The 26,025-nt window shown below is 38.7% G+C and overlaps 6 protein-coding genes and 1 long non-coding RNA gene across 8 annotated transcripts; 5 read left to right on the top strand and 2 right to left on the bottom strand.

Moving 5' to 3' along the window:
- The first annotated feature begins 2,853 nt into the window (after positions 1-2,853).
- On the top strand, positions 2,854-3,820 carry LOC114819463 (uncharacterized). The gene is made up of 2 exons (XR_003766625.2): positions 2,854-3,222; positions 3,530-3,820. It is a non-coding gene; the product is annotated as an uncharacterized lncRNA (long non-coding RNA).
- Positions 3,821-5,038: 1,218 nt separating this feature from the next.
- On the bottom strand, positions 5,039-8,122 carry LOC103449965 (vacuolar protein sorting-associated protein 32 homolog 2-like). Its single transcript, XM_008389290.4, has 7 exons — positions 7,703-8,122; positions 7,428-7,538; positions 7,013-7,112; positions 6,479-6,564; positions 6,235-6,326; positions 5,701-5,815; positions 5,039-5,537 (listed from the first exon to the last, which is right to left on the bottom strand). Exons 2-7 carry the CDS (start codon positions 7,497-7,499, stop codon positions 5,346-5,348), a joined length of 657 nt encoding a protein of 218 aa, XP_008387512.1. The 5' UTR covers positions 7,500-7,538; positions 7,703-8,122; the 3' UTR covers positions 5,039-5,345.
- A 1,008-nt stretch (positions 8,123-9,130) lies between these two features.
- On the top strand, positions 9,131-12,669 carry LOC103449958 (IAA-amino acid hydrolase ILR1-like 4). The gene is made up of 5 exons (XM_070806918.1): positions 9,131-9,664; positions 9,998-10,123; positions 11,221-11,535; positions 11,833-11,961; positions 12,099-12,669. Exons 1-5 carry the CDS (start codon positions 9,305-9,307, stop codon positions 12,504-12,506), a joined length of 1,338 nt encoding a protein of 445 aa, XP_070663019.1. The 5' UTR covers positions 9,131-9,304; the 3' UTR covers positions 12,507-12,669.
- A 1,320-nt stretch (positions 12,670-13,989) lies between these two features.
- LOC103449950 (uncharacterized) lies at positions 13,990-17,336 on the top strand. Of its 2 annotated transcripts, XM_008389275.4 has the most exons (9): positions 13,990-14,311; positions 14,406-14,467; positions 14,562-14,645; positions 15,209-15,263; positions 15,589-15,724; positions 16,128-16,178; positions 16,254-16,331; positions 16,434-16,504; positions 17,158-17,336. In XM_008389275.4, exons 1-8 carry the CDS (start codon positions 14,206-14,208, stop codon positions 16,462-16,464), a joined length of 603 nt encoding a protein of 200 aa, XP_008387497.1. In that variant the 5' UTR covers positions 13,990-14,205; the 3' UTR covers positions 16,465-16,504; positions 17,158-17,336. The 2 variants fall into 2 exon arrangements, with proteins under 2 accessions (XP_008387497.1, XP_070670329.1); XM_070814228.1 differs by lacking the exon at positions 14,562-14,645 and having other exon boundaries at positions 14,009-14,311.
- Positions 17,337-18,117: 781 nt separating this feature from the next.
- Positions 18,118-18,756, top strand: LOC139190688 (probable pre-mRNA-splicing factor ATP-dependent RNA helicase DEAH6). The gene has a single exon (XM_070811110.1). It carries the CDS (start codon positions 18,118-18,120, stop codon positions 18,754-18,756), a length of 639 nt encoding a protein of 212 aa, XP_070667211.1.
- A 965-nt stretch (positions 18,757-19,721) lies between these two features.
- On the top strand, positions 19,722-22,951 carry LOC103453137 (pre-mRNA-splicing factor ATP-dependent RNA helicase DEAH1-like). Its single transcript, XM_070806928.1, has 2 exons — positions 19,722-20,853; positions 20,929-22,951. Exons 1-2 carry the CDS (start codon positions 19,780-19,782, stop codon positions 22,936-22,938), a joined length of 3,084 nt encoding a protein of 1,027 aa, XP_070663029.1. The 5' UTR covers positions 19,722-19,779; the 3' UTR covers positions 22,939-22,951.
- A 477-nt stretch (positions 22,952-23,428) lies between these two features.
- On the bottom strand, positions 23,429-25,345 carry LOC103449941 (large ribosomal subunit protein eL31). The gene is made up of 3 exons (XM_008389268.4): positions 25,184-25,345; positions 24,799-24,909; positions 23,429-23,875 (listed from the first exon to the last, which is right to left on the bottom strand). Exons 2-3 carry the CDS (start codon positions 24,879-24,881, stop codon positions 23,596-23,598), a joined length of 363 nt encoding a protein of 120 aa, XP_008387490.2. The 5' UTR covers positions 24,882-24,909; positions 25,184-25,345; the 3' UTR covers positions 23,429-23,595.
- Positions 25,346-26,025: the final 680 nt, after the last annotated feature.

The raw sequence follows: 26,025 nt of genomic DNA on the forward strand, positions 1-26,025 counted from the left end.
GTTCTCTCCACTCACAGACGAGACACAGTTTTTCTTAGAACACTTTTGTGGAAGGTAGTCTCTTTGGTCTACATGCAATGTCCTCCACCTGCTCTTCCTTGAATACATCATTTTCCTCCTTTTTTTTTTTTTTTTGGTCAAACCTTGAATACATCATTTGAGTCATTTGAAATGTGTGAAGTATATGATTTAACCACTGATCAATTTTGAATTTTTATTAGTATTTGAAGGTCCACCATGAGGGCGAGCCTTGAAAACAACTCATTTGCGATTGAAAGATCACGGATTTGAGCCGTGAAAACAATATCTTTACAAAATAAGAGTAGACGTTCTCCCGACCCTCGCAAAACAATGTGCTTGTTGACTTGGGGTCGCCCAGTCCCCCATTTGAAGCTCGCGCCATCTGGATTCCTGGTTTCTGTCTTTCCCTGGATATTTGTATTACAAATTTCAGATGCAGATTGGAATACTTCTTTTGGATGTAGATTATCAAGCACTCTCTCCATTTGAAGAATGGAGATGACAGATCGAATATCGTACCGTACAAACAAGCAAGCCAAATTTCCACTAATCATTACTAGGAAGGAACTGTTTTCGCATTCTAAGGCCTTTTTATTACTATGATAAATGTTGTCACGTTCTTTAAGAGAGAGGATCCTCGCCGGATCCTTTTTGTGAGGATCTCGGAGATCCTCTAATCACATCCGTTCATCGTGCATCGTACGGTCAGTTTTCGTCAAATACTGTTTATATTCAATTTTAAATAAAAAAAATTACAATGATTTCTGACCACACAATGTACGATTCATCGTACGGTCAGTTTTCGTCAAATACTGTTTATATTCAATTTTAAATAAAAAAAATTACAATGATTTCTGACCACACAATGTACGATGAACGGATGTAATTTGAGGATTCCCCGAATCCTCACAAAGATGATCCGGCGAGGATCCTCACTCGTTTTCTAAAACTACGTCTTATTGATACTTAATTTTGTGTAGTGTTTCATCCATATGTTCTTCCTAATAAATAAAATATTTTTAAAAAAAAATTATTATTAAGAAGAGGAAGAGAGTTTGAAACTATTACAATAATTTAAAGAAAGAAGATTTGCGAACCCCAAAAGAATTGGTGGAAACTCAACATACTATCCACTAAAATATTAGATCACATGCATCCTAACAAGTAAACTTGTCATTTTGCAATTAAAAATTACTATTACAATTAAAATACATCCGTTATTTGTTCTTACAAACTTACAATCTATATAAATTTGCTCTTAAAATTACAATAAAAAATATTTATATAAAAGAGAAGGGTTAATTGCATAAAACTATATTATGTTTAGCAAGAATTGAACCTGCTTATATACCCCATTTTTTATAATTCCCACTCACATACCATGTGTCACTTTTAGTTGCAATGTTAACCTCTGTTACATCGATGTCACATGAAACACATGACGTGATCATACTTGAGAACGGATCTACTCTGGATCTCACTTTCTGAAGCCTAAAGATCAGTAAATTCGAACCACACAAATTGAGTATGACGTTCACCATTCATTCCGTTTGCCCATCTCACACAAATCGATGACTCTGATTTTTTTTTGACATAAATCAAATGCCAGATTTTTTGGTCCTTTGACTCCAGACACTAAGGTCCGGAGAGGATTTAAACTTGTCATACTTAAAGCGCATGATGCACAAATTCTTTTCATAACTCGACGCATGAATCTCAATAACACAATATAATCATCATGCACTCCTCCAAGCGCACTATTGATAGGGGTGATGCTTTAATGTGCATAAATCCATTTCATCGTCAAAATAATGTACCGTGATTAGCAATTGAATACTTTGAATGAGTATAGTTGCATAAACTATACAATGCACAGATGGATCAACTTACTTGTAACATGTCATTTAATCAATGTTTATGACAAAGTAAAAGAGGAACATTCTGACCTTTCGTTGTCAATACAAAATCATAAAATCACACTGTACAAAGTTCAAATCTGTGTATTCTGTTCTCTCCAACGCATGCTTTGAAATCCAACACAAACTGAATAGTTGTTGCCTTGCCTAGTTGGATATGTGTCAGTTATCTTGTTTTATGATGTGTCTAAAAAACAATAAAAAAACACACCTTCGGCTCAATCATTTTCTAGAATATTTATTTATCCAGAAAAAATATTTAAAAAATAATAAACGATAAAAGGAAAACGTTAGGAAGATCACACTTTGTATATCACGAGAACCATCTATCTAATAGAAATGAGACCTAGTTGTATTGGTGTGCTCTATTTTTCTTAGAGAGTTGATTCGCATGTAATCTACAAAAAAAGCATCACCCGACGACAATATTTCGGTGTATTTCATACACAAAATTTTTTAATTGTTAAAGCCTTGTCTATTTATATGTGGTAAAAAATTTCAATGAATAAAGCATTGAATTACCACTTAAGCCTCGAATTTGAAATTTTCCTTTTTCTAAATTTTTGTAATAGTTTCAAACGTTTATTTTTCCCTTAATAATAATAAAATTAAAAAAAAAAACTTTCTCATTATATCATTCCATCTTTGATCTAACGACACGAAATCTCTGAATATAAGATAAACCCGAAACATACTAAAAGAAACAAATAACCATGTCGGGGTGGAGTCACCATTCCAGTTAAGGATTGAGTTGCATGTGGGAGGTACACAGAAGAAGGAATCCCAACTCATTGGTGGAGGCCCACAGCACCACAGCTCGACAATACCTGGAGTTTGAACGTGCATGCAATCTCGCCCGTCCACGTGGAGGCCCTCCAGAGCGTAGGATTTGGGGTGGGAGGTTGGCTGTAATTATAAGCCAGAGTGGCCGTTTCCTTTGCGGAAAGATTCTCCTTAGTCCGACTGTCGTTTTAGGCTTTTAGGGTTGTCGTATGAGATTCTTCTGTATATAAATCGAACCCTGAGAGATTGACCGCCACCCTCATTTGGCTGAAAGCTTGAATTGGAGAAGAGAAATCCCATTGGGGCCGCTTGGGGGGCGAGAGAGAGAAAGCTGTTTGGGAAGTGAGAAAATTTTACAGCTTTTAGAAAAGAAAAGAAAAGAAAATGGAGATGTTGAAGGTTCAATTCTTTGTGATGGCAGTTTTTGCCCTTGTTATCTCTCTCCTTCTCCCTTCCATCAATGCTCAAAGCCTTGCTCCTGCTCCTGCCCCAACAAGTGATGGTTATTTTCTCCCCCCCCTCTCTCTTTAAGATGCGATGGAGAAATGATTTCCGCACACGGTTTTCTCTTTATGCAGAAACTAAATAGGGTTGCAGACAGAGAAAAAATGTGTGCGGAAATGATTTTCAATTCCCAATGCGATAGTTTAAATGCTCTAACCTAATGCGGGTGTTGACGCTAACCAACTGGCTTAACCCGCGTCTGCTGTCTTTCTTTTTATGTCATGTGGTTGTCTTTCTTTTTATGTCATGTGGTTGTCTTTCTTTTTATGTCATGTGGTTGATGGATGTGGTGTTTTGGTATGCAGGGGTGGCTGTGGATCAAGGAATTGCTTATGGGTTGATGGTATTGGCATTGCTTCTCACCTACATTATTCACTGATGAATCTGGATGAGCATTTTTGGAGAAATCAAGATGGATGATTTTATAGAGAGAGAGAGAGAGAGAGAGAGAGAGAGAGAGAGAGATTAATTCTTCAAGAAACATGTGAAGGGAATTGTTGTTGCATCTTCTTCTTGCTAGGCTTTTGCTAGCTAGCTAAGCTATGTTCTTGTTCATTTGTTGCTACCATTTTTATCAAAATCCCTAATTCTTTCAATATCAAGATTCACCATTTTTCTTCTATTATCCTCTGTTAACATGATCTCTCTCACACACACACACACACACACATTTTTTTTTAGTAATTATTGAAATTATTGACTTGAGCTAAAGGGCAATTTTAATCACTTCACGACTCAGTAGGAAGATAAGGATTCTTACCTGTAACAAGTGGTGGTATCAAGATTCGAAACTTGAGGTCCTTGTGTTAAGTGCAAGTTTTTAAGATAGAAATAGAGCGCGAAGGGTGTAAAATTTCAATTTTTTCCCTGAAGCATTTCGTCGAATATTTGGTGAGCTTGTTGTTAGCCGAAGCAATCTGATGATATTGATAGAATTGGTCGAGTACTCGACACAACCTGTTGAGATATGCCTTACCACTAAACATTCGAAGGGTCAGAAGACATATATCCCGTAACCGAGAATGAATTCCTTTTCTTTTGGTAAGTCTAATACCATCTACTTACCAAGATCAACGTTCATGTCGCCAAAAGGAAAGACGTGGGAACATCCTTTTACTTTTGGTCAATTTAGAAGGAAAAGTAAGTACTTTTGAATTCAGGACCACAACATGTTTACCACTCCACTTTAGAGAATGTGGAAACTTACTGCTTGTGGTGTGGGAAAGCAACGAAAGTCTTGTTTAAAAGCGACATTTTAAAAACACTTTTAAACGAGTCCGAATCTATTTGCACTTGTATTTCTTAGTTTCAATTAAGGTATTCCATGTTTAGAATATTACATCACGACAAGGGAGAATATGCTCTACAATCGGGATATATACGCCTACATCATTCATTATGCTATTAAGCAGTGCGTGATTTATTATGTGATGGGATTTGCAAACAGAAACACAATCTCATCTATCTTTTTTGTCTTGAGAAATATTTTCACACTCCAATGTTACTCCGTTGGACTTTCCCTTTCAAACCACAAGATTGTATAAATCACGGTGAATTAAGACACAAACAAGCAAATGAATGCAGGAATACTTTTACAAAAGTACACAATTAAACCTGATGCCTCTTTCTTCATCAAACTAGGGAGAGAAGGTGAAGTTATTGGCCTTGTATTTACTTCCCATCGTTGACTTGAGTCAACCGCCGGTGAAGAACCCGAAATACTGACCTAAAAACAGCTCCGGCCAAATACAATGGAGAAAGCAAAGAAAAGAACAGAAAATTCATATTATTGACTTGGTAATACTAACACACAATAATAGAACAAGCTATTTGATTAAGGCATGCCGGATGACAGACGAAGAACAACATTGAACAAATGTCCCAAAGTAAACTTAAAAGAAAAAAAAAAGAGAAAAATCTGAGGAATAGCAGAATACAAGTTTCAAAGGGGACTGTTTCATTTTGTGCCACCTTTATATACATTCTGTTTAATAATGAAGCCACACAGAAATCCAGAATGTGTGATCGGAGCAGAAATCTCCATTATAAAATCAGACCAATCCTTTACATAGCCTCGACTCATCCTACCGGAGAATGAATACCTGCAAACAGCCTCGACTCTTAAAGTGCCATCTCAGCCTGCAAAGCTGCCAATTCATCTTCTTCTTCAGTGCGCCTTTGGGGAGCAGGGCGAGTTGGTTGCCTTCCTGCTGGGACCTGCACTGGTGCTGCAGGAGCTTGTGTTGCTGGCTGAAGAAGTTGTTCCTCCAACTCTGCACCTTCCAGCTCTTCAAGTTCTGCTTCCAATTCATCCTGCAAATAAAATCGTATAAACTTCTAAGCAGCCGTATGCAAACTGATACTTTTAACCCCATCCCACCGGTAAACCATGAGGGCTAACAAACACATATCCTTTACAAAACCAATCATCGAAGGGATAAAAAATGAAAATGAAAATGAAAACGAGAATGCAAACCTCATCAAAATCAGCAACTGCACCAATTGGAGTTGACAATGCTTCCTGTATCTGTTTCATGTTCTCCGTTTGCTCATTAATCTCATCCATAGTCTTGTCCACATCATCTATGTTCCTGTACCAAAAGACACACATTTCAATTATGTCAGGGAACACCCGTAATTCAATTATTCAGATGCCAAAATGCCATGTGGCATACAGGAAATGAAGAAAAAAACATAGAAAGTAAGCAATGAGTAATATTATACACTCAAATTATTTGCATCTCCTAATCAAGCTTTGATCAGAAGTGCAGGGCAACAATATTATAACTGATCATTCCAAACAAAACAATTCAATATGTTACAGAAAAGAAACTAGGTTTTCAGTTGAACTATATTTTCATATTCAGCCTCTGAAATAAAATGTAGATAGCTCATTTGACAAAGAATGGAAAATCAGTAGACAAGGAAACTTAACGACTTGAGCATATTATTAGAGCAAAATTCCAGTGGAAGTGCAAATACCCTCTATCAATAATATAGTGCTACTTACGTTGCTTTTTGCATTGCCTTCATTGCAGCAGCTCCAGTTCTCAAGGCATCTACAGTTTCAGTTGTGGCTTTTGCACCTTCTAGCATTATCATCTGCAACACCAATACAGAAAAATCTCATTCATCAACACAAAAAATAAAAATAAAAATAAAAAAATAAAGAAAGTATAATATATTAAAACGATCAACAACATTTGAAACACTATAGAAAGCATGACGGAATATAATTCCATTCTCATCATTACCTGATCATGGATACGCAACTGGAAATTTCCAAGCTGCTCTATTTGCTGCTCATATAACCGCTTCCTCTTCAAACATTGTATAGCCGCTGCAAAGTAGCAATATAAGTTGTAACTCAACACAGCACCAGAATTTCAAAAGTCATGGCCAAATTGTTTGTGGTTTTAGATCCAAATCGTACAATGGGATCCCCAGCCCCTCCGAAATTTCCAACTTATGGACAAGATCTCATCAGGTTACAATCAGCATTCATATCTTTGGCCAACTTTAAGGAGTATAAAACGAATTAGTACATACAGATAATAATGAGTCTAGTCTACAGCGCCAACATGTTCAATTGGTGCTGAAACCAGTGGCAAAAAGATAAAGAAATCCCAACCACTGGTAACAACAGATGGATGCAGACATATTCATGTCTACATAATCTAGGTGCAAAATGTGAAACTATTGGATAAACGGATGTGCAAAATGTGAAACTATTAGAAAATCACCATTCAAATTCACATAAGAAAAATGGAAACACTTTGCAAACATACCCCTTTTGTTCTTTGCTCTGGTGAAATCCTTGGCCCTATCAACTTCTCCAGCAGCCTTCTTTTGCAGTACTTTCTCCTTTTTCTCAAGCATTTCAAGCGTCTGTCGAACATTTACCAAAATATATTCAAAGAGAAATCCAATCGCATCAACCAACTCAAAGAAAACAAAAAGAACTACACAAGAAACAGTTCATTTGGCACCATAACCTCCCAAAACTAAATTCTAAACTATCCACAAACCCAAAAAGAATCATCGATATACCAAAAGTTCGAAACACACAGTAAAGTTATCAAATTTTCAAAACCCAAATCAATCAAACAAACAGAATCACCAAGGAACCACACAAATTCAAATACTTCATCAAACACCATCCATGCGAAACAACACATAACGGCGAATGAATCGAAATTTTACCTCATTCAACTTGTCTAAGGTGGTGAGGGCACTGTTTTCCTGTCTGGGTTTCCCAAAAATCCTGGTAAACATGGTTGAAATCTTCGCGGATTATGAAACCCTCTCGATCTTCTACACAATTCACAATCAAAAAACCGTCAACGCAACCAAATCGAGAAAAACCTTAATCCCACCCAAATCATCGAAATTTTCACCCAAAAGAATCATCGCAACGTTCATCGGAAAACAATCAGAACATACAGACGTGCGGGTACAACTTGGGTATGTAAGCGTACCTCGAAATCACCGGTGGAAATTGGGGGAAGACGACGGATCGGATTGGGGAAGTTAGGGCTTTGATGGAGAAGAAGATGGGGGAGGAGAGAGAGAGACCCGCGTAAACTGGGCGAGAGGGCTCTGCCGATTTGCTTAGGCGTGTTGGTGTTGCGTTGGAATGAGAAGGGAAGCTGCTTTGCCTTTTTCTCTCAGTTTTTCCTCTACGTTGTTGATTGGAGTTATGCTTTTCCACGTGGCGCGATGGATGGATTGTGGGGCCGGTATGGGTGCGACGGACGGCTGGATGGCGATTTGCCTAGTGGGACGGTGTCGTTTTGCAGTCAATAGTTGGTCGTTTCGGAGTGGACACTGATTAGTTTGGGTTGCAAATTGCAATTGTAAATCTAGGACCTAAACTGAGGGAGATTCTTGTAATTGTCAATGTAGTAGAAGTGGGAAATGTTTCTAAGCTAAATAGTGGATTGGTGGCCTACGATGCAGGTTGAGTTGGTAAAAATCGTCATCTTCGTCACATTAAGATCTAGTTTCAAGTTTTGTTGTTAGAAATCTAACTTGGAGGGCGATCCATAAAAACAAAAAAATGGGTTGGATCCCTCAGTAAGTTCTCAAAAAGACTTCTACTATGTGGTCATACGATGGGATAACCTCCTCTCTTCCTAAATTTTTTGTTAACGAAATATAATGGATCAGTCATATTAGGTGTAAAACTCCTTATTGTATAATAATTGATTCCGAAACTTCTTTCTCATCGTTATCGTATGATCATTGACTTAATTCCTACATTATAATACATATAAACATAAACATTATTGTCACATCCTTGAAATGCTTGTTAATTATTAGAATGTTTTATAAAACTCAAATGTGATTTTTGTTTCACTCTCTAAGAATTTGACTTTGTTATATTTTGCCCCCCAATTCGCTACGTGTCTTACTTTTCCCCTCAATATCTAAATTTAGAAAATGATTATTTTGCAAATCTAAATTTATATTTATAGACAAGTATAAGATGAATCAATTATGTTGTCACATTCAAATCTCGACTCCACCGTAATATGATATTGTCCACTTTGGGCCTCGTTCACATTCTCACGGTTTTGTTTCTAGGAACTCACAAGAGAACTTCCTACCCATCCAAGGATTGCTCTCATTCGAACTCGCTTAACTTCGGAATTCCGATGGAACCCAAAGTCTGTGAGTTAAGGTCTCGTGTTATATGGAGGTGGGCATGTATATATAAGGCACATCACCCCCTATCCGTTGGTCGATGTAAGATGTTACATATGTTTTATATATAAAAAAAATAAAAAAAACTGTAACAAAACACCCTATTTTTTTAATTATATAAAAAAAATCACCCTATAACATTTCTCATAGAAAAAAATCACCCTATACTTTCACATGATTTGCATCCTACACCTTTATATAACTCTGAAAAAGCGTTGCTTTCTCGTCCCTCACTCCCTCGCGTTCCACGTGAGGTCACACCTTCTTTGGCTTCTGTTGGTTTTTGGCACTCTCCTGAGAGACTCCCACCTAACCCAAAATTTCAACCCCCTCCATATCATTCACCACCTCCACAAAGCTCACTCTGCAAATCCATGGCGTCCTGCAAATGGGTCCCTTCGTTTTTCACAGTGTTACTGATTCTCCCGCTTCTCAGTTCTTCAACCAGTTCTCTGAGCCCGGAAGAGTTGGCCCAAATCCCGGTGAAGTTCTTCGACTTCGCCAAAAGGCAGGAGCTTTTCGATTACATGGTGGGAGTCAGAAGGACGATACATGAAAACCCAGAACTTGGTTTCGAGGAATTCAAGACCAGTAAGCTTATCAGAGACGAACTTGATCGGATAGGTGTCCGTTACAAATACCCATTTGCTGGAACTGGCGTTGTCGGCTTTGTTGGGACCGGCGGACCCCCGTTCGTTGCGATTCGGGCGGATATGGATGCTCTGGCTATGCAGGTTTAGTAAATTTTGGAGCTTTGAATTGATTCTGTAGAAAGGGAAGTGCTTTCACTAGAAGTGTTTTAGAAGGAGCTTGGCAGTGCTAGAAATAGCGTTCTATGACCCACAAGCCCTTTTAAATTTTATTTTCAGATGCAGTTAGAAGCGCTTTTAGTGGCCAGCAAGCACTTTTAGTTCTTCTCTAAGCAATTTCAAACCTGCGCTTATATTACTATTTCGGTCACTGTTGCATTGCTGAGTGGTAGAAATTGGTGATTTTAGACTGGTGTTTTGAATTAAAGCCAATGAGGAATTTGATGGAAATTGTTTGTTTTGTTTGGTTTGGTGCAGGAGAGCGTGGAGTGGGAGCACAAGAGTAAAGTTGCAGGGAAGATGCATGCTTGTGGACATGATGCTCATGTTGCCATGCTTCTTGGTGCTACAAAGATACTTCAAGAACATCACCACAAATTACAGGTTTTTTCTTTGGACGACTTCTTAAAAGAATGAATCTATATACTGGCCCTCAAATGTCAATTGCTTTGTGAGTTTGGTTGCTTGATTGCGTTGAATCTGTTGTGTTCTATTTACTGGTTAGTTTTACGGGTTGAATTCGTTACTTGAACTTAGATTTAGTTGACATAAATTTATGTTCAAAATAGTCATTTCAGATAGGATTCATAGGAAAGCTTGGTTCTTGATTCATGTACGGGTTACACAAACATCAGGGAGTACAAAAAAACAAAAATCATGTAGATATATGCAACCCCTGTTTGGACAATGATCACAATCCGAAGCATCCCAGTTAGCTAATTTAATTTATTAGTCCTTTAGTCTGTCAAATTTCTTTTCTCTACTTCCTTGCACGATTGTAGAAGATTTGCATTATTCAGTTGATTTCTAAATCATTTGCATGTAGGAAGTTGCTTGTTGACGAACGTTTCTACATAAAGAGCTCTATCCTCCCTTTATTTTTAGAGTAAATTGTAGCTATGGTCCCTTAACTTTAACTCAATTGGAGCAATGGTCCCTCAACTAAAAATCCATTACCTTTGGTCCCTCAACTTATCAAAACGTGCAGCTATGGTCCCTCAACTAAAAATCCATTACCATTGGTCCCTGAATTTTAATTCAAGTGGAGAAATGATCCTTTAACTTTAACCTAATTGTAGCAATGGTCCTTCCAATATAACTCGTTTTGACAAATTTTTTGACATAGTTGACGAAAAGAACCATAATTATACACTTTGATGAGTTGAGGGACCCTAATTATATAAATGGTCATTCCAACATAGCTTATTTTGACAAAATTTTGACAAAATTGATGAAAAGGACTATAGCTACACATTTTGATAAGTTGAGGGACCAATGGTAATGGATTTTTAGTTGAGGGACCATTGCTCCAATTTGATTAAAGTTGAGGGACCATTTGTACAATTTACTCTTATTTTTAATTCCACAATGCGGGTTCTAATTGTAGATTACTGTGTATGTTAGCTGGATTTCAATGTCGTTGGATGTCTCTCTTATATATGCAAGAAAGTTTTTTTAGTTGTTTCTTGTGTTTCTTATAGGGTACAGTTGTTCTTGTTTTCCAACCAGCTGAGGAAGGAGGTGGAGGAGCAAAGAAGATGATAGATGAAGGGGCTCTGGAGAATGTTGGTGCCATCTTTGGGTTGCATGTCTCTTCTGGTGACCCCATTGGTTCAGTGTCTACCAGGTCTGGCCCTTTTTTAGCTGCCAGTGGTTTTTTTGAGGCGGTAATAAGTGGGAAGGGGGGTCACGCCGCCATTCCGCAACACACAATAGACCCGATCTTGGCTGCTTCAAATGTTATCGTTAGTCTGCAGCATCTTGTTTCACGTGAAGCCGACCCCTTGGATTCACAGGTTCCCTCTCTCGCCTTCTCTCTTTGCTTGGTTGTGGTTGTATAATCCATTTTTTGTTCCTGTTATTGCTCTACCGCTTATTTCTATTTTGATTAAAAGTTCCACCCAGATCAATGTTGCTTTCGAATATTGCAAGCTATTAAATACTTTTTTTCCCATATGGTGCCACAGTGCCAGTCATTCACCTTTGTGTTAGTTTTAGCATCTTGTTTATATGCTGTTTTGGACCCCTTTTGCAAGGAGTGGCACTTCAGTTAGTCCATATCCATTTCAGTTACATGAAAGCATATCTTGCAGGTTGTTACTGTTGGAAAGTTCCAAGGAGGCGGTGCGTTCAATGTCATTCCCGATTCTGTTACAATTGGTGGGACGTTCAGGGCATTTTCGAAGGAAAGCTTTATGCACCTTAAACAAAGAATTGAAGAGGTATGCTTTGCTTCTCCTGGTTTAGATTCCTTCCTTTCCTTTTGGCGTCTTTGAGTCCGGAAGTAGAAAATTCCTGTTCTCATTCATTTCTCTTACAATGTCTCATCATAAATGTTAATTATTTATGCGAGTTGCAGGTCATCACTAGACAAGCCAGTGTACAGAGGTGCAATGCGACTGTCCTATTCAACGAAAAGGAGAAGCCCTTTTACCCTGTGGTCGTTAACGACAAAGATCTGCATCAACACTTCCTAAATGTTGCAGGAGATTTGCTAGGCCCGCGGAATATATTAGAGAAGCCACCATTGATGGGTGCGGAAGACTTTGCATTTTATCAAGAAGTAATTCCAGGATACTTCTTCATGGTCGGTATGAAGAACGAGTCTCAAGGAAAGCTCGAATCAGGGCATTCACCAAACTTCAGGATAAACGAAGATGTGCTTCCATATGGAGCAGCGTTACACGCATCCTTGGCCACAAGGTACCTCCTTGAAAATCAACCCGAATCTACTTTGTCAAAGGGGGACTCTCATGATGAATTGTGAAGGGCTAGGATTGATTGATAGAGCTCAACTCATGTAAACCACATCGAAGTTTCGAACTTCATGTGAATTCGAGCAGATTCTTCGGCATGTAAAGCTGACTTCATATAAATAATTTCAGCTAACCTGTTGATGTTTAAAGCTATAAACCTGTTTTGTTTTCATAGGTTTCGTTTTGTCATTCCTTTTCAAGGTTCTAAAAGTCGCTAGGCGCTAGTCGGGCGGCAGGCTAGGGCCTAGCGCCTAGGCGGCTAGGCGGGGCCTAGGCGGACTAGGCGGATTTAAGTAAATCTATCATATTTCAGGTTAATAAGTGTCTGCTTCTACTTGAAATGTATATAATTTCATCATAAGCTACAAAATAGAATGCATATATATCATGAAGTTTTGGAACATAATGAAAACATGTGAAATAAGGATATAATGTTTGTTCATTCAAGTATGCAACCTAGGCGGGCTAGACGGGTGCCTAGGCGGGCTAGACGGGTGCCTAGGCGGGCTAGGCGGTCTAGGCGGTGGGCTGGGGCCTAGGCATTAATCGGGGCGGTGGGCTGGGGCCTAGCGCCTAGGCGGCGCTAGGCGGGGATTTTTAGAATAGTGTTCTTTTTTATACAAGCGATAGTGGGGGAGGGAGGAATCGCACTTAGAACTTCGGGTATGAGCATACATACTCTTAAGTTACTCAAGTCACAAGCCCTTTGTCGATTTTGTTCTTCTTTCATGATATCAACTTTAACCTAGTTATTACTGGTTATTCCTAACAATGATCCCATGAAAACTTACTCGGAATATACCCTCAAATCTTATGCAGTCATTTTTATTAATGACGCGTTGGACGGATTCAAACTTGGAGCCTTTTCCAAAAGCGAAGTATTACTAGACCAAAAACTAATTGGTTATGCAGTTGTTCACGATTAACATTTATCTCGTCAAAACTTAGTTGGAATATATGACCTCCTTTTTTTATCAGCATAGTGGAGGAATTCGAGCTTAGGACCTATTTCGACATTGGACAAAGAAATGTTAGCAAACTAATAACGAGTTGGTTATGCAGTCGTTCATGACTAATGAAATTTGGGTCACATGGTTTTCCATATTTGGGATTACAAAACTTTCATAATAATTTCTTTTGAACTGTATTTCTAAGCCAAGACTCATGGTCCCAATGGAAGTGTTTGGGAAAAACTGGAAAACAAAATCCATGAAGTTGTTTCCAAAAATTGCAATTAACCAAAAACTCCTCTCTCCCAGTTAATCCAAAGATTCCCATCAATCAGTGCAGCAGATTTTTTTAAGGTGATCAAATTATTTATTTTTTTATTTTTTTTATACGTCGATATTTTTACAATAAAAAAAGAATGGGTTCAAAATCGTATAATAGACAACCTAATTTGACATTAAATTCGTCATCAACGAAATTCGAATCTAAACTGATCCCTTCTGTTGAAAGGTCAAAAGATAAATTTGCTTGCATATATATGACAATAAGACGAGTAACTTACGCTGCCAATTCCAAGCCGGGATGAAGGAGGAGGTTCTACGGCCACAAATAACAGAAGAAAAACAGACCCTCACGATTCACCGTCCACGATAGGACTCGCAAGTTCGGCCGAGAAAAAATCCCGAAAATTTCCTTTCGTTTTCCCTTCCTCTTTCTCGAAAGCCAAACAGAAAATTAGAAACCTTCGACTAACTCTGAGCGATGAGGAAGCTGAGCAGAAAATTGAGAAATTCACAGGACGACGACTTCTCTCTCCCCACTTGGGACGATCCTGCCCTCAACGATTCTCGCCCCATGGATACTCAAGGTCTCTCTCTACAATTGGCTGCTGAAAAATTACAAATAGGTAAAAAAAATTATTTTTTAGTCCAATTTTGGTTAATGGGTTGTCGAATTTACAGAGCAAGAGGAGTTGGTTCGTGAATTGGAGAAGAGTCAAGCTCAACAGAGTCGGTTATGGAGGGTAAAAGTTCTCTCCAACTAAACAATTGTAAATCTTCTGACTTTTGGTTTTCTTCAAATATGAAGTAACTTCTTGCTGATTTTACTTTTGCTAGGTTTTGTTTGCATTGCTTCTCTTTTGTTTCTCAGCGTTTCTTTTGTACTCAATCTGTCAGCAGGTTTTGTCTCCATGGGAATTGGTATGCAGATTCTCCTTCTTTTATTTAGCAAGTTGAAGCATCTTGCTTTCTCTTTGCTCTCATTGAATTTACCATTTTCCTGGGTTTCAGCACTATATGCTTGAGAGGCCAATTTCTTTCGATTTGTTCTTTGGGAGCCATTGGGTTTCAATTGGGATTTTGTATTTTGTAACTTTTATTTTCAACAATGAGATCTCATACAAGTAGTTGTGAGTACGTGGTATCTTCAATTACTTACCCTAAGGATAGCAGTTCTAAGATCAAGTTGCAAAATTTCACCGGGTAGAGCTCGTTATTGTTGAGAAGTTGAGAATTGTGAGCTGAGTGTTTTTTTGCTGTTTATGGAACCTGTGACATATGAGGATGTAGTGATTTAGTGTCTTTTGTAGAGGATGAATCCTTTTTCATCATTTGTTGTCTTGTCACTCTAGGAGTCTAATATCAATAATTATATAGCACCACGGTGTCAGATGAGCAACTACTTGTATATGTGATTTTGTGGCTCTGTTATTCTGAACTATGTGTTTACTTATGAAATGTCATATTTTGATCTTGATCAACAGCGTTATCATGCTTACTTCATGGAGGAGGTGCCCTCATGGATGATTATATCTGCAGGTGATTTTCCCTTACCTATAATTAGTAGAGTATGCCGACCCCACTTAGTGGGAAAAGGCTTTGTTGTTGTTGTTGTTGTATCATTAGTAGAGTCACGTGTCAATGTTTCAACAGTCATGAGATGGTTGCAGCATAGTTTAAGTGCTCAACCAATATTTCTTGTTGTTGGATGTGTTGTACTCAATGTGTATTCTTTGGGTTTTAAACCTAGTCCGTAATTATTTACTATTGGGGGAAATAAGCGTTGCAGACACTTAATATGCTTAGTTGGCTGTCTTCTACATTATTTTGAGATGAAATAATTAACTAATTAAAAATATAACAGATTGGCTAGCTGTTCTAGCATGTTCATCAGCTATCATAGGATTACTTCATGATTCAAAGCATCACCGCCGATGGATTTGGTACTCAATCTTTACTGGCATTGTACTCGCAGTTTTCTGGTTGTATTACATGTTGAGGTATGTTACTTCTCAAACTCACACATTCTAACATTAGTTATTTTATCACATAACCGGTCTTGTAAAAGAATATTAGAATATTCACAACTTAGAAACTTAAGAATGAATTATGATGAAACTGTCACCGTGAGGTAGTTAAGTGGAACAATAAATTTAATACATTAAAAGATCTCATTTCTCTATATGTATCCTTCATTCAGCTGCTGACATTGTGGCCCTTCATTCAATTGACTTGTGTTGAACATGGATGCAGGGTTTACCACTGCACCTGCATTTTATTTTCCAATTTGTGTTCAATATGTTGTCATCTTGCCTTGCTCTTAAGTTTCTTTCCCCTTGTGAACTGTGCTGTATGTTTAAGGTACAAACAAACTAGTTTTGAACAAAAATGATACTTGTGCAGTTTGCCAAGGTTCCGCTGGGATATAATCTGGCTTCCATTTGGACCTCTAAGGTATGCTAAAATCCGATTCAGAACTTGTCCGTATAACTTTTAAATTTATTCATGAAAGGTTATCTGGTATTGCAGCGGGGCAGGACTGGCTCTGTACGTTGATCATCTGCTAACTGAGTCATCAGAAGAGATCAGAAAACTTCGAGGCTATATGTATGCTTACAAAGCTAGCTGAACCTTGTGTTTGTCCATCTTTGACATTGATGCGATGTAAATAGCAAGGGCAGTAGACTAAAAGTTTGATTCTGGTATAAGGGAGAGGGAGAGGGAGCCCATACAAGCTTGATTCTCTATATCATATGGAAAAATCCTGGTTGAACTCTAAGGTAATTCTCTTTAATCACAATTTGTAAAACTTGTTTGGAATACATTGTCAGGTCTGAAATCTTGTGGTTTCCGATTGTGTAGCCGCTGATAGTTTGGTTCAAACATCGATCCTATTGTTAGATTATTCTATTAATTTTTATTCAATCAAGTTGAATATGAAAATTAAGAAAGTTCTGAAATTATTCACATATCCCTCTGCTACTAACTAAGAAAGCATAGTAATCTTGATCGGTGTCGGTTAATTTTATCTTTCCTCGAATGGATATAAGGGGGCAAAAAAAGGAGAGAAACACTTCGGTTTTAGTTGTATGTTTTCATGGAAGTCACTTCTTACTGAAATGGAGGTTACATAGATAGATACCGAATAAGCGGCTAATTGCATGATAAGTAAATGAATTTTATTTTGTTCCAGTAGAAGCTTATAAGAAGGTATGGTTAAAAATTAGAACTGAAATACTGGGAAATGGAATGTTATTGGTCACACAACTAAGTGATTGTATCGCTCCAAAAGAACAGAGATTGAGTTAGTCCTCGACTGCCTATGTTAGTAGGGAAAGTGAAAATTATTATTTTTGTTTTGTAACGGCAGTAGTTCTGAGTTTTAGCTTTATTAATGTGCTTTTAATGGAGCTTTGGCTGTATGAATTTGCAGGCTTCAAACATTGGGGACCTGCAGGCTTCATGTCAGCACCAACGATTGTCATAAAAGACCACAAAAAACTACTGAGAGCAATTTTGAACAATATTTCCATGTAATTTCTATAAACACAGACAAATAGAGAGACGTATTTGTGGAATGATGGTTTTATAAGTGAAAAAGCATTGTCAAAATAGCCGAAGGAGAAGTTTCATTTTTTCAGCGACTTTTAGCGGCGATTTCCTAAACCCCTGCCTAAAAATACCTTTGGTGGCGTTTACCAACGAAAAATATCGTTACTAAAGAAATTCAACCCATAGAAGACCCCAAAATGGTAGTAAATATAGGAAAACCGTCGCTAAACATTACAAATCGCCGCGAAAGGGGAAAAATGGTCATTTAAACTCTCACTCTTCTATTTTCTGCTAAATAAAGTGTTTTTCCTTCGTTTTTCAGCATAAAACTTAATTTCCTTCCCGTAAAGTAATAAAAACAGTTGGGTATAAACCAAGAATTGAGAATTTTTAATTATTCCTTCAATTTATATCTACAATTAACATAAAAGATAATAACATGTAAATCTTGACAACATCGTCCAAAACAAACTTGAGGCCATCATCTAATGGTTTCTTTTCTGATGATTAAATATCTTTGTTTTTCGAGATTGGTGTTCTTATAAATCTTGATTACCAATCTGTTACCGTGTTCTGTTAATATAGGAACGATCGCAATTACTTTGCAATCCAACCCGATTACTCGATCTGTTAATACAGTTCAAACGTACATGTACGGGACATAAGGCAGTTTTGTACTTTTCTCCTCGAGTGCAAAGACTTTCCTTGTTTGGTACTCTACCAATCCTAGTCCTTGTTGGAAACGATAGATACTTACATAATCAAAGGTCTTGTGTTTCAGTTAATTTAATTCTATTCAGCTCAGTTTCCTAGCTCCTTTAACATTCATGTGATTTGCCTAATGGCATCAAAATCTTCTACGGTGGTGAAATCAATTGAGGAGAAGCTCAAGGAGGACAGAAAAACTTTAGCTATCCAGTACTACCGCTGTCAGCTTCTTGAAACGGTTGAAAGATTTCAGGTTGTGATCGTTGCTGGCGAATTTGGATGTGGAAAAACTACGCAGATACCGCAATACCTACACCAGGCCGGGTACACAAAGACCGGTAAGAAAAACATAGCGTGTGTAGAGCCACGGCGAGCTGCTGCTATTTGTGCTGCTGCCGCGGTTTCTCAAGACATGGGGGTCGAACTTGGACGTGAAGTAGGCTACTGCATTAATCATGACGACTGCACAACCAAAGAGACTGTCTTGAAGTACATCACGGACGGAATGCTGGTACAAGAATGGCTTGGCCGGCAAGACTTGTTGGCGAGCTACGGCGTGGTGATGGTTGACGAGGCGCACGAGAGAACGCTGGTAAGTGATTACTATGATGTGTTTGCATTAGTGAAGCGTGTTGCTCGAGCTCGACGTGATCTTAAACTTGTTATTGTGTTGAGTGAAAGTGGAAGTACGAGTGATCCTGAGAAGCTGAGTGATTATTTTGATAAGGCTCCGATAATCAGAATTCCACACAGGCAGTATCGTTGTTCTTAAAAATTAATACACACTAGTTTTGATGTGTTTTCGAGATTATGTTTCACTTATTTTCTCTTCTTTTTGACAATATGTTGTTGAATTTACTTTGCTGTGAAGCTTTTGGTTTTGGATGTTAGGATGCTTACATTTTAATACGGTATGAGAGTAGATAATTCACGTGTTGAGCTCAATGACTTACGTGCTCTTAGTCTTAATTGATGTCGTACATGAGAGGCCGTGTTGTCATTTGATTCAAGCTTAAAATAAAGTTGAGTGGTTAGTGGTGCCACTCAACATAATCCAACATAATCTAGTGACAATTAAACTCTGCCGAAATTTCTCCTTAAAATTGTTTAACATACCCGCATGTGTGTCAGCAAGGCGTGGCCCAACACGGTACCCCTTTGTGTCAATACATAAAAGTTGTCATCGATGAAATTTGGTGGCACCCATCTGATTATTTTGTATATATTTCTATTCAAATTTAATAATTTTTTGTTTATCATTTGAAAATAAATTAACGAAACATTTATGTTTTCCTCAAGTTTTTGGGTTTTTTTAATTTTTATGGATAACTCTTCCTTTTTTTTTTGGTCGAAGAAAACTCTTCCTTCTTGGGTTCAAAGTCTATTTTTAATGCTAGGAAGACTAAATTTGTAAGCCAAATGATGTGTCACCAATATGAATGAACACGTTTATCAACGTTTAAGTAATAAACTAATTATCAACTTCCATGTTTTTTAGTTTTCAAAATTTTGTCTCCAAATTTAATGTCTGTAACTTTACCCTTTTTTGAAAACCTTTGGTTTAGGAAAACCTAGTCAACGGTGAAAACCTAGTCCTAGCGTCGCTTGGTTTCCCATTTGGCTAAGGTTTCCTTCTTCCTAATGGATTCTTGCGGCCTAAATATTCCAGACTATATAAATACACATACAATATAATCTCGCGAGTGCAGAATTTCCATCACTTTATATTCCCTCGTTTCTTTTCCTTCTGTCAAATCCAAGCTCTTAAGAAAAATTTCATCAGCCTTGATTTTCGATGGCGAGGCGTAGCACTCTGAAGAATTGGGTGTCTGATATGTTAATGGAGTTTCTCGGATATTCTAACATCGTAGTTGTTCGGTTCGTTATTCAACTCGCTAAGCAAGCAACATCGCCGGATGGTGTGATGGACAAGCTCGTCGATTTTGGACTGCCATCCACGAATGAAACGGGCGCTTTTTCGAAAGAAATCTTCGCTAGATTGCGCGGCAAGGCATTATTGAAAAAGAAGAGGGAAGTTGCCAGGCTGGTGAGGAAGCTGCAGAGAACATATGATGAGATCATAGATGTGGACAACGATGATTATGAGTCCATGAAGTCGGATTCGAGGAAGAAACGGTATAGGAAGAGGGTGCGGAGTGAAGTAGAAGAAGATCGCGAGGCAGATATTGCGAGAGTGAAAGAAGAGAGACCGGTTAAAAGACGAATATGGATAGTAGAAGGCCACGATGGTTCGCCGTTTGAAGAAGAAGAAACATTGCGTGATCAGCGAGAGAGGGAGGAGTTGGAGAGAAACATAAGGGAGAAGGATGCAGCAGCCCCAACAAGGTTGTTAAAACAGAACGAGGCAAAGGAGGCGTTTCGGAGAACCAATGCTGATATCGAAGCTTTAAGAAGAGTTTCAAGACAAGAGTATCTAAAGAAACGGGAGCAAAAGAAATTGGAGGAAATTATGGAAGATTTAGAAGATGAGAATTGCTTATTCAGAGGTCTGAAGCTGACCGAAGCTGAAGACCGTGACTTGAGTTACAAGAAACAAATATTAGAGATTGCGAAGAAAAAGTCAGTGCTAGAAAGGGATGAGAGTGGCAATGAGTACATGATCCCGGAAGCCTATGATGATCAGGAGTGCGGCATTGATCAGAAAAAGAGATTTTCTGTGGCTACTCAACGCTACGGGGAACTGAATGGCGGAGATAAAATCAACCCGTTTGCAGAACAGAAAGCTTGGGAGGATCAGCAAATTGAAAAGGCAACATGGAATTTCGGATCCAAAGACAAAAATAGGTCAATGTCTGCTGATGAGTACGAATTTGTATTTGGAGACCTGATTGATTTTGTCAAGGCATCCGCTAATGAATTTGATGATGATTTGCAAGCACAACAAACTCGGTCATTTGATTCGCAAGTGAAATCAAACTTGGAGAAGCTGCAGGAGGAGAGAAAAACATTACCAGTCTTCTCCTATCGCGATGAATTGCTCCGAGCAGTTGAAAAATATCAGGTTCTTGTTATCGTTGGTGAAACTGGGTCCGGGAAAACCACACAGATACCCCAATATCTGCATGAGGCAGGATACACGAAGCATGGAAAGATTGGATGCACGCAGCCACGGCGAGTTGCTGCTATGAGTGTTGCTGCCAGGGTTTCTCAAGAAATGGGAGTCAAACTCGGCCATGAGGTAGGTTATTCTATTCGTTTTGAAGATTGCACATCTGAAAAAACTGTTATGAAATATATGACTGATGGAATGTTGTTGCGTGAATTTCTCGGCGAACCAGATTTGGCAAGCTATAGTGTGCTGATGGTGGACGAGGCACATGAAAGAACGCTATCGACAGATATTCTGTTCGGATTAGTTAAAGACATTGCACGATTTAGACCTGATTTTAAACTCCTCATCTCAAGTGCAACTCTTGATGCTAAGAAGTTCAGCGATTACTTTGATTATTGCCCGATTTTATATATTCCAGGAAGGCGGCATCCTGTCGATATATTCTACACAAAGGAACCACAAGCTGATTATTTAGATGCAGCAATTGCTACTGCACTTCAAATCCATGTGACAGAACCATCTGGCGATATAATGATCTTTCTCACTGGTCAGGAAGAAATTGAAGCAGCGGCCGAAGTGTTGAAACAGAAGACAGAAGGCCTTGGGACAAAAATTGGTGAGCTGATTATCTGTCCCATATTTGCAAACCTACCTACTGAGTTGCAAGCGAAGGTTTTCGAGCCCACGCCTTCAGGGGCTAGGAAGATTGTCCTGGCCACAAACATAGCAGAAACTTCGCTGACAATAGACGGGATCAAATATGTCATTGACCCTGGATATTGCAAGATGAAGAGTTATAATCCGAGGACTGGGATGGAGTCATTGCAAGTCACTCCCATCTCGAAAGCATCGGCAAGACAAAGGGCAGGTCGATCTGGTCGAACAAGCCCTGGGAAATGCTTCAGGTTATACACAGCTTACAGTTCCCAGCATGATTTTGAAGATAACACAATACCAGAAATACAACGGACTAACCTTGCGAATGTCGTGCTTACGCTGAAGTGTCTCGGTATCCATGACTTGTTACATTTCGATTTCATAGATGCTCCACCTACTGAAGGATTGATAAAGGCGCTTGAACTGCTGTTTGCCCTAGCTGCATTGAACAAATTTGGTGAGCTGACTAAGGTCGGTAGGCAGATGGCAGAGTTTCCTCTTGATCCGAAGCTATCTAAGATGATAGTTGCTTCCGGCAAGTACAAGTGCTCGGACGAGGTTATTTCAATCGCTGCTATGCTTTCTGTTGGTAACTCAGTTTTTCTCCGCCCGAAGAACAAACAAACATACGCTGACAATGCGCGAATGTGGTTTCAAACCGGGAATGTGGGAGATCACGTTGCTTTGCTTAATGTGTACAATGAATGGAAGGAGACAAATTACTCAACAGAATGGTGTTCTGAAAACTACATACAGGCGAGGAGCATGAAACGAGCAAGAGATATCCGGGAACAACTTGAACGGCTCTTGGGGCGGGTTGAGATCGAATTAATCTCAAATCCCGATGATCTAACGCCTATAAAGAAGGCCATTGCATCCGGTTTCTTCCCCCACGTTGCAAGCTCCATGAAGAATGGACGTTATAGAACAATCAAATATCCACAGACCGCCTACATCCACCCGAGCTCAGGGCTAGCGCGGGAGTCACCGAGCTGCGTTTTATACCACGAAATGGTGCTCACAACGAAAGAATACATGAGATGTGTAACGGAAATAGAGCCGAAGTGGCTGCTGGATGTGGCTCCGCATTATTACCAGGTGAAGCATGTTAAGAACTCGGGTTCGAAGAGCAGCCTCGCAGAGGAGGGCGGGCCGAACAGGACCGACAACTTTCTGGGTTCAAAGACTTTTCCTCTGCCAACCCCTAGGCTTCAAACTTACTAATGTTTTTACCCGACTACATGTATTCTGATGTACTTTGAAAATTTTAAGGTCTGCGTAATGTTTTCACGAATACAATTTAATTTTCTTCTTGCATGTGTCATTTACAGCTCACCTGCATTAGGAGAGATTATTTTATGGCGAATGAGGATACTCTTCGGATCCTCTTTATGAAGATCCCGAAAATCGTTCAATTACGTCCATTCATCATACATATAAAAAATCATTGTAATTTTTTATTATTTAAAACTGAATATAAATATACCTCACAAAATGGACATGATTAAATGATCCCAGGATCCTCACAAAGAGGATCCTCATTCCTGTATGGCCGTCCAAATGCGGCCTCGTGTTAACGGACAAACCACGGCGGCACAGACATGGTATGTCCGTCGCACAATAGAATTTTGCTCAGTTTGATTTCTTCAGAAAGCAAATTCGAAGAGAGAGACAGAGATCCAAAGGTGTTTAAAGAACCAGAGAAACACATCACTTAAAAACCAAAGAGTAAATTACTGATGCTGAATATTTAACCAAACAAAAATACACCAAACTACTGAAACAAGTTTGGTAACAAACTCCGAAGGTTTTTCGAAAAAGCATATAAAATTCTCTGTTCTTCCTAATGAGAGTAGCTTACTTAAAACGGAAATCAATAGATCATTCATCCTCTTCAATGACCTTGGTGCCCAACCCGCTCAGTCCTTCAGTTGGGATCTCAGCGACGGTAACAAGGGAGTAGAGCTCTTCCTTCGCATCTTCGTCGTCGTTCCTCTTGCGAGCAATGCGAACCCTGATCCTTCTTGGGACGCTCCTGATTCCTCTGCTCCAGATCTGCTTATTCAGCTTCACGTCAACCCTAACATCATGTGTTCCCATGGCCTTCTTGGCAAACTTCCTGATCTCTTTTATGGCGTTAGGAGCCTTCTTCTTGAATGTGCTGTTATGAAAAGGCATTGCAGAAGAGTTATTTTAATGTTTTTCAATGGTTCAATAACAATGCACAAGCAAGAGAAATGACACATTCGCAAATGCTACTTATACAGAACCTACTATCTCTGCAGACTTTCAATAACATCAACATCTGAGACCGTAAGAGCCCTACACCCACAAATTTCAAGCCCAACCCTCTGGACTAGAACCTCTGTTTCATGCCCAAGCCGCAGCCAAGTAGCTTACACCATTACCATACTACAGTCCTACATGGCCATCTTTGAGCAGTCTCGCTTCCACTCACTGCCCTAATCCATCACAAAGAAACTTTATCATAACCTATGAATGTCCACCTGAAAAATCCAATTTCAGTCATACCCCACCTCTAATCACATTTTACCATGAAATCCATCGCCTTTTCCCTGCTCCCCATCATAAAAACCTGGTGTAACATTGTCCATCTCAAAACCCTCGCAAGAACTAACGAACTTGCTAGAAGACCCAGCTCGCCAGTTTTAATAACTAAGTTCTGCATTTGTTTTTCTGTTACTGCTTTTACGCCCGACACAAACATACATTCCGTTCTAGTTAAATAACTAATCATTCTAGTTAAATAACTAATCATAAAAGTAATATAGAAGTTCGATAACACACATGTAACACAACCACAACATAGGAAATACTTCCGAAAATTTTCAAACATACAAACCCATTCGAATACATATTGAAATCAAATGCCGACAACTCGAAAACCATATGAATCCAAATCCCAATCGAGAATCAGTACATAGAACAACACAATATGCAAAACAAGCAGCCGAAATCAAATATTTACAACAAAAACAACTACTAGATGCAAAACTGACGAACCGAAAGCACGAATAATGCAAATATAAGAACAAATCACGAAACGTTGGGAAAATATAATACCAGCCATGGAGGCGCTTGTGGAGGTTGATGGTGTACTCTCTAGTCACCACCTCCTCCTTCCTTCCCTTTGTCTTCTCAACCATTTTCACACTCTCCTTCTACCAACTGTACCTGCATATGCAAATCCTCACTTCAGAAAAGAAAAAAGAAAAAAAAACCCACAATTTAAAAATCCAATCTTGAAAGCAAAAACCCTAGATTTGAGCTATACGCCACCAGAAAATTAAGCATAAATATGAGTAGAAAATATTATATTTTCTTCTGTTTTCCGTCGATTTCTCGGCGGCCAAACAGGGATTGAACAACTTCAGATGTACAAGTAAGATTTCATGGTAGGAGAAATGGGTGGAGAGAGAGAGAGAGAGAGAGAGAGAGAGAGAGGAACCTTTGGGGCGGGCTTGGAAGTGATGCAGAAAGAGAGGAGGAGGAAGAGGCGCTGGGGGATCAACTAAAAATGGAGCGTAAAACCCTAGCTTCCACACCCTTATAAAGGTCTATCAGAGTCCCCTTCTTCTACTTATACGACGTGTCGCTTGTTGCCAATTAGAGATGGTAAACAACTGATCACGTCGTTTTGTTCTGTTTCTTATAAATAATAAAATAGAAATTAGGCTTTTTAGCAAGGAAAACAAAAATAAGTTGGAAAAAATATGTTTAGGATAAGACACATTTTTGGTTCGGAAATGTGTTAACAATTAATCAATTGCAATTTGGTACTTGGTTTAGCAATATTTGTTTTCACTTAATTTTAAAAGATCTTAAATTCATGTTATATGATAGTGAAAATATTTATCGTGTTTGATGCTTGATTGTTGCTAGCACATTGCGGTGGCATAACCTTGTTGTGCCCATATGACTACCCTGCAGTAGTCTTTGTACATATCAATTGTGCTTAACCTAATTCGGGAGACAACTCCATTTTACTCATCATGCGTTATAATATAGATGCACGACAACGTTGATATGATAGACTAAAGCGTAGTGTAAATCAATAGTTATACACATCATTGATAAGTTAGCGTGACACTATCACCAAAACATTATGACTTCTCTATTATTTTTCTTTTGTAATGCATATTGAATTTTTGTTTTCTCGTTACACCCCTAAACCCTAATACATTTGTCAACCTTTTCGCCATGATAAAATGACGTGACAAGGAACACGTCGAATTTACTCTTTTAGTAACGTTGAATGAGACCGAACCCACAAATTTATAGAGTTGTAAT

Source organism: Malus domestica, chromosome 02, assembly GCF_042453785.1.
Source record: "Malus domestica chromosome 02, GDT2T_hap1".
Taxonomy (NCBI): domain Eukaryota; kingdom Viridiplantae; phylum Streptophyta; class Magnoliopsida; order Rosales; family Rosaceae; genus Malus; species Malus domestica.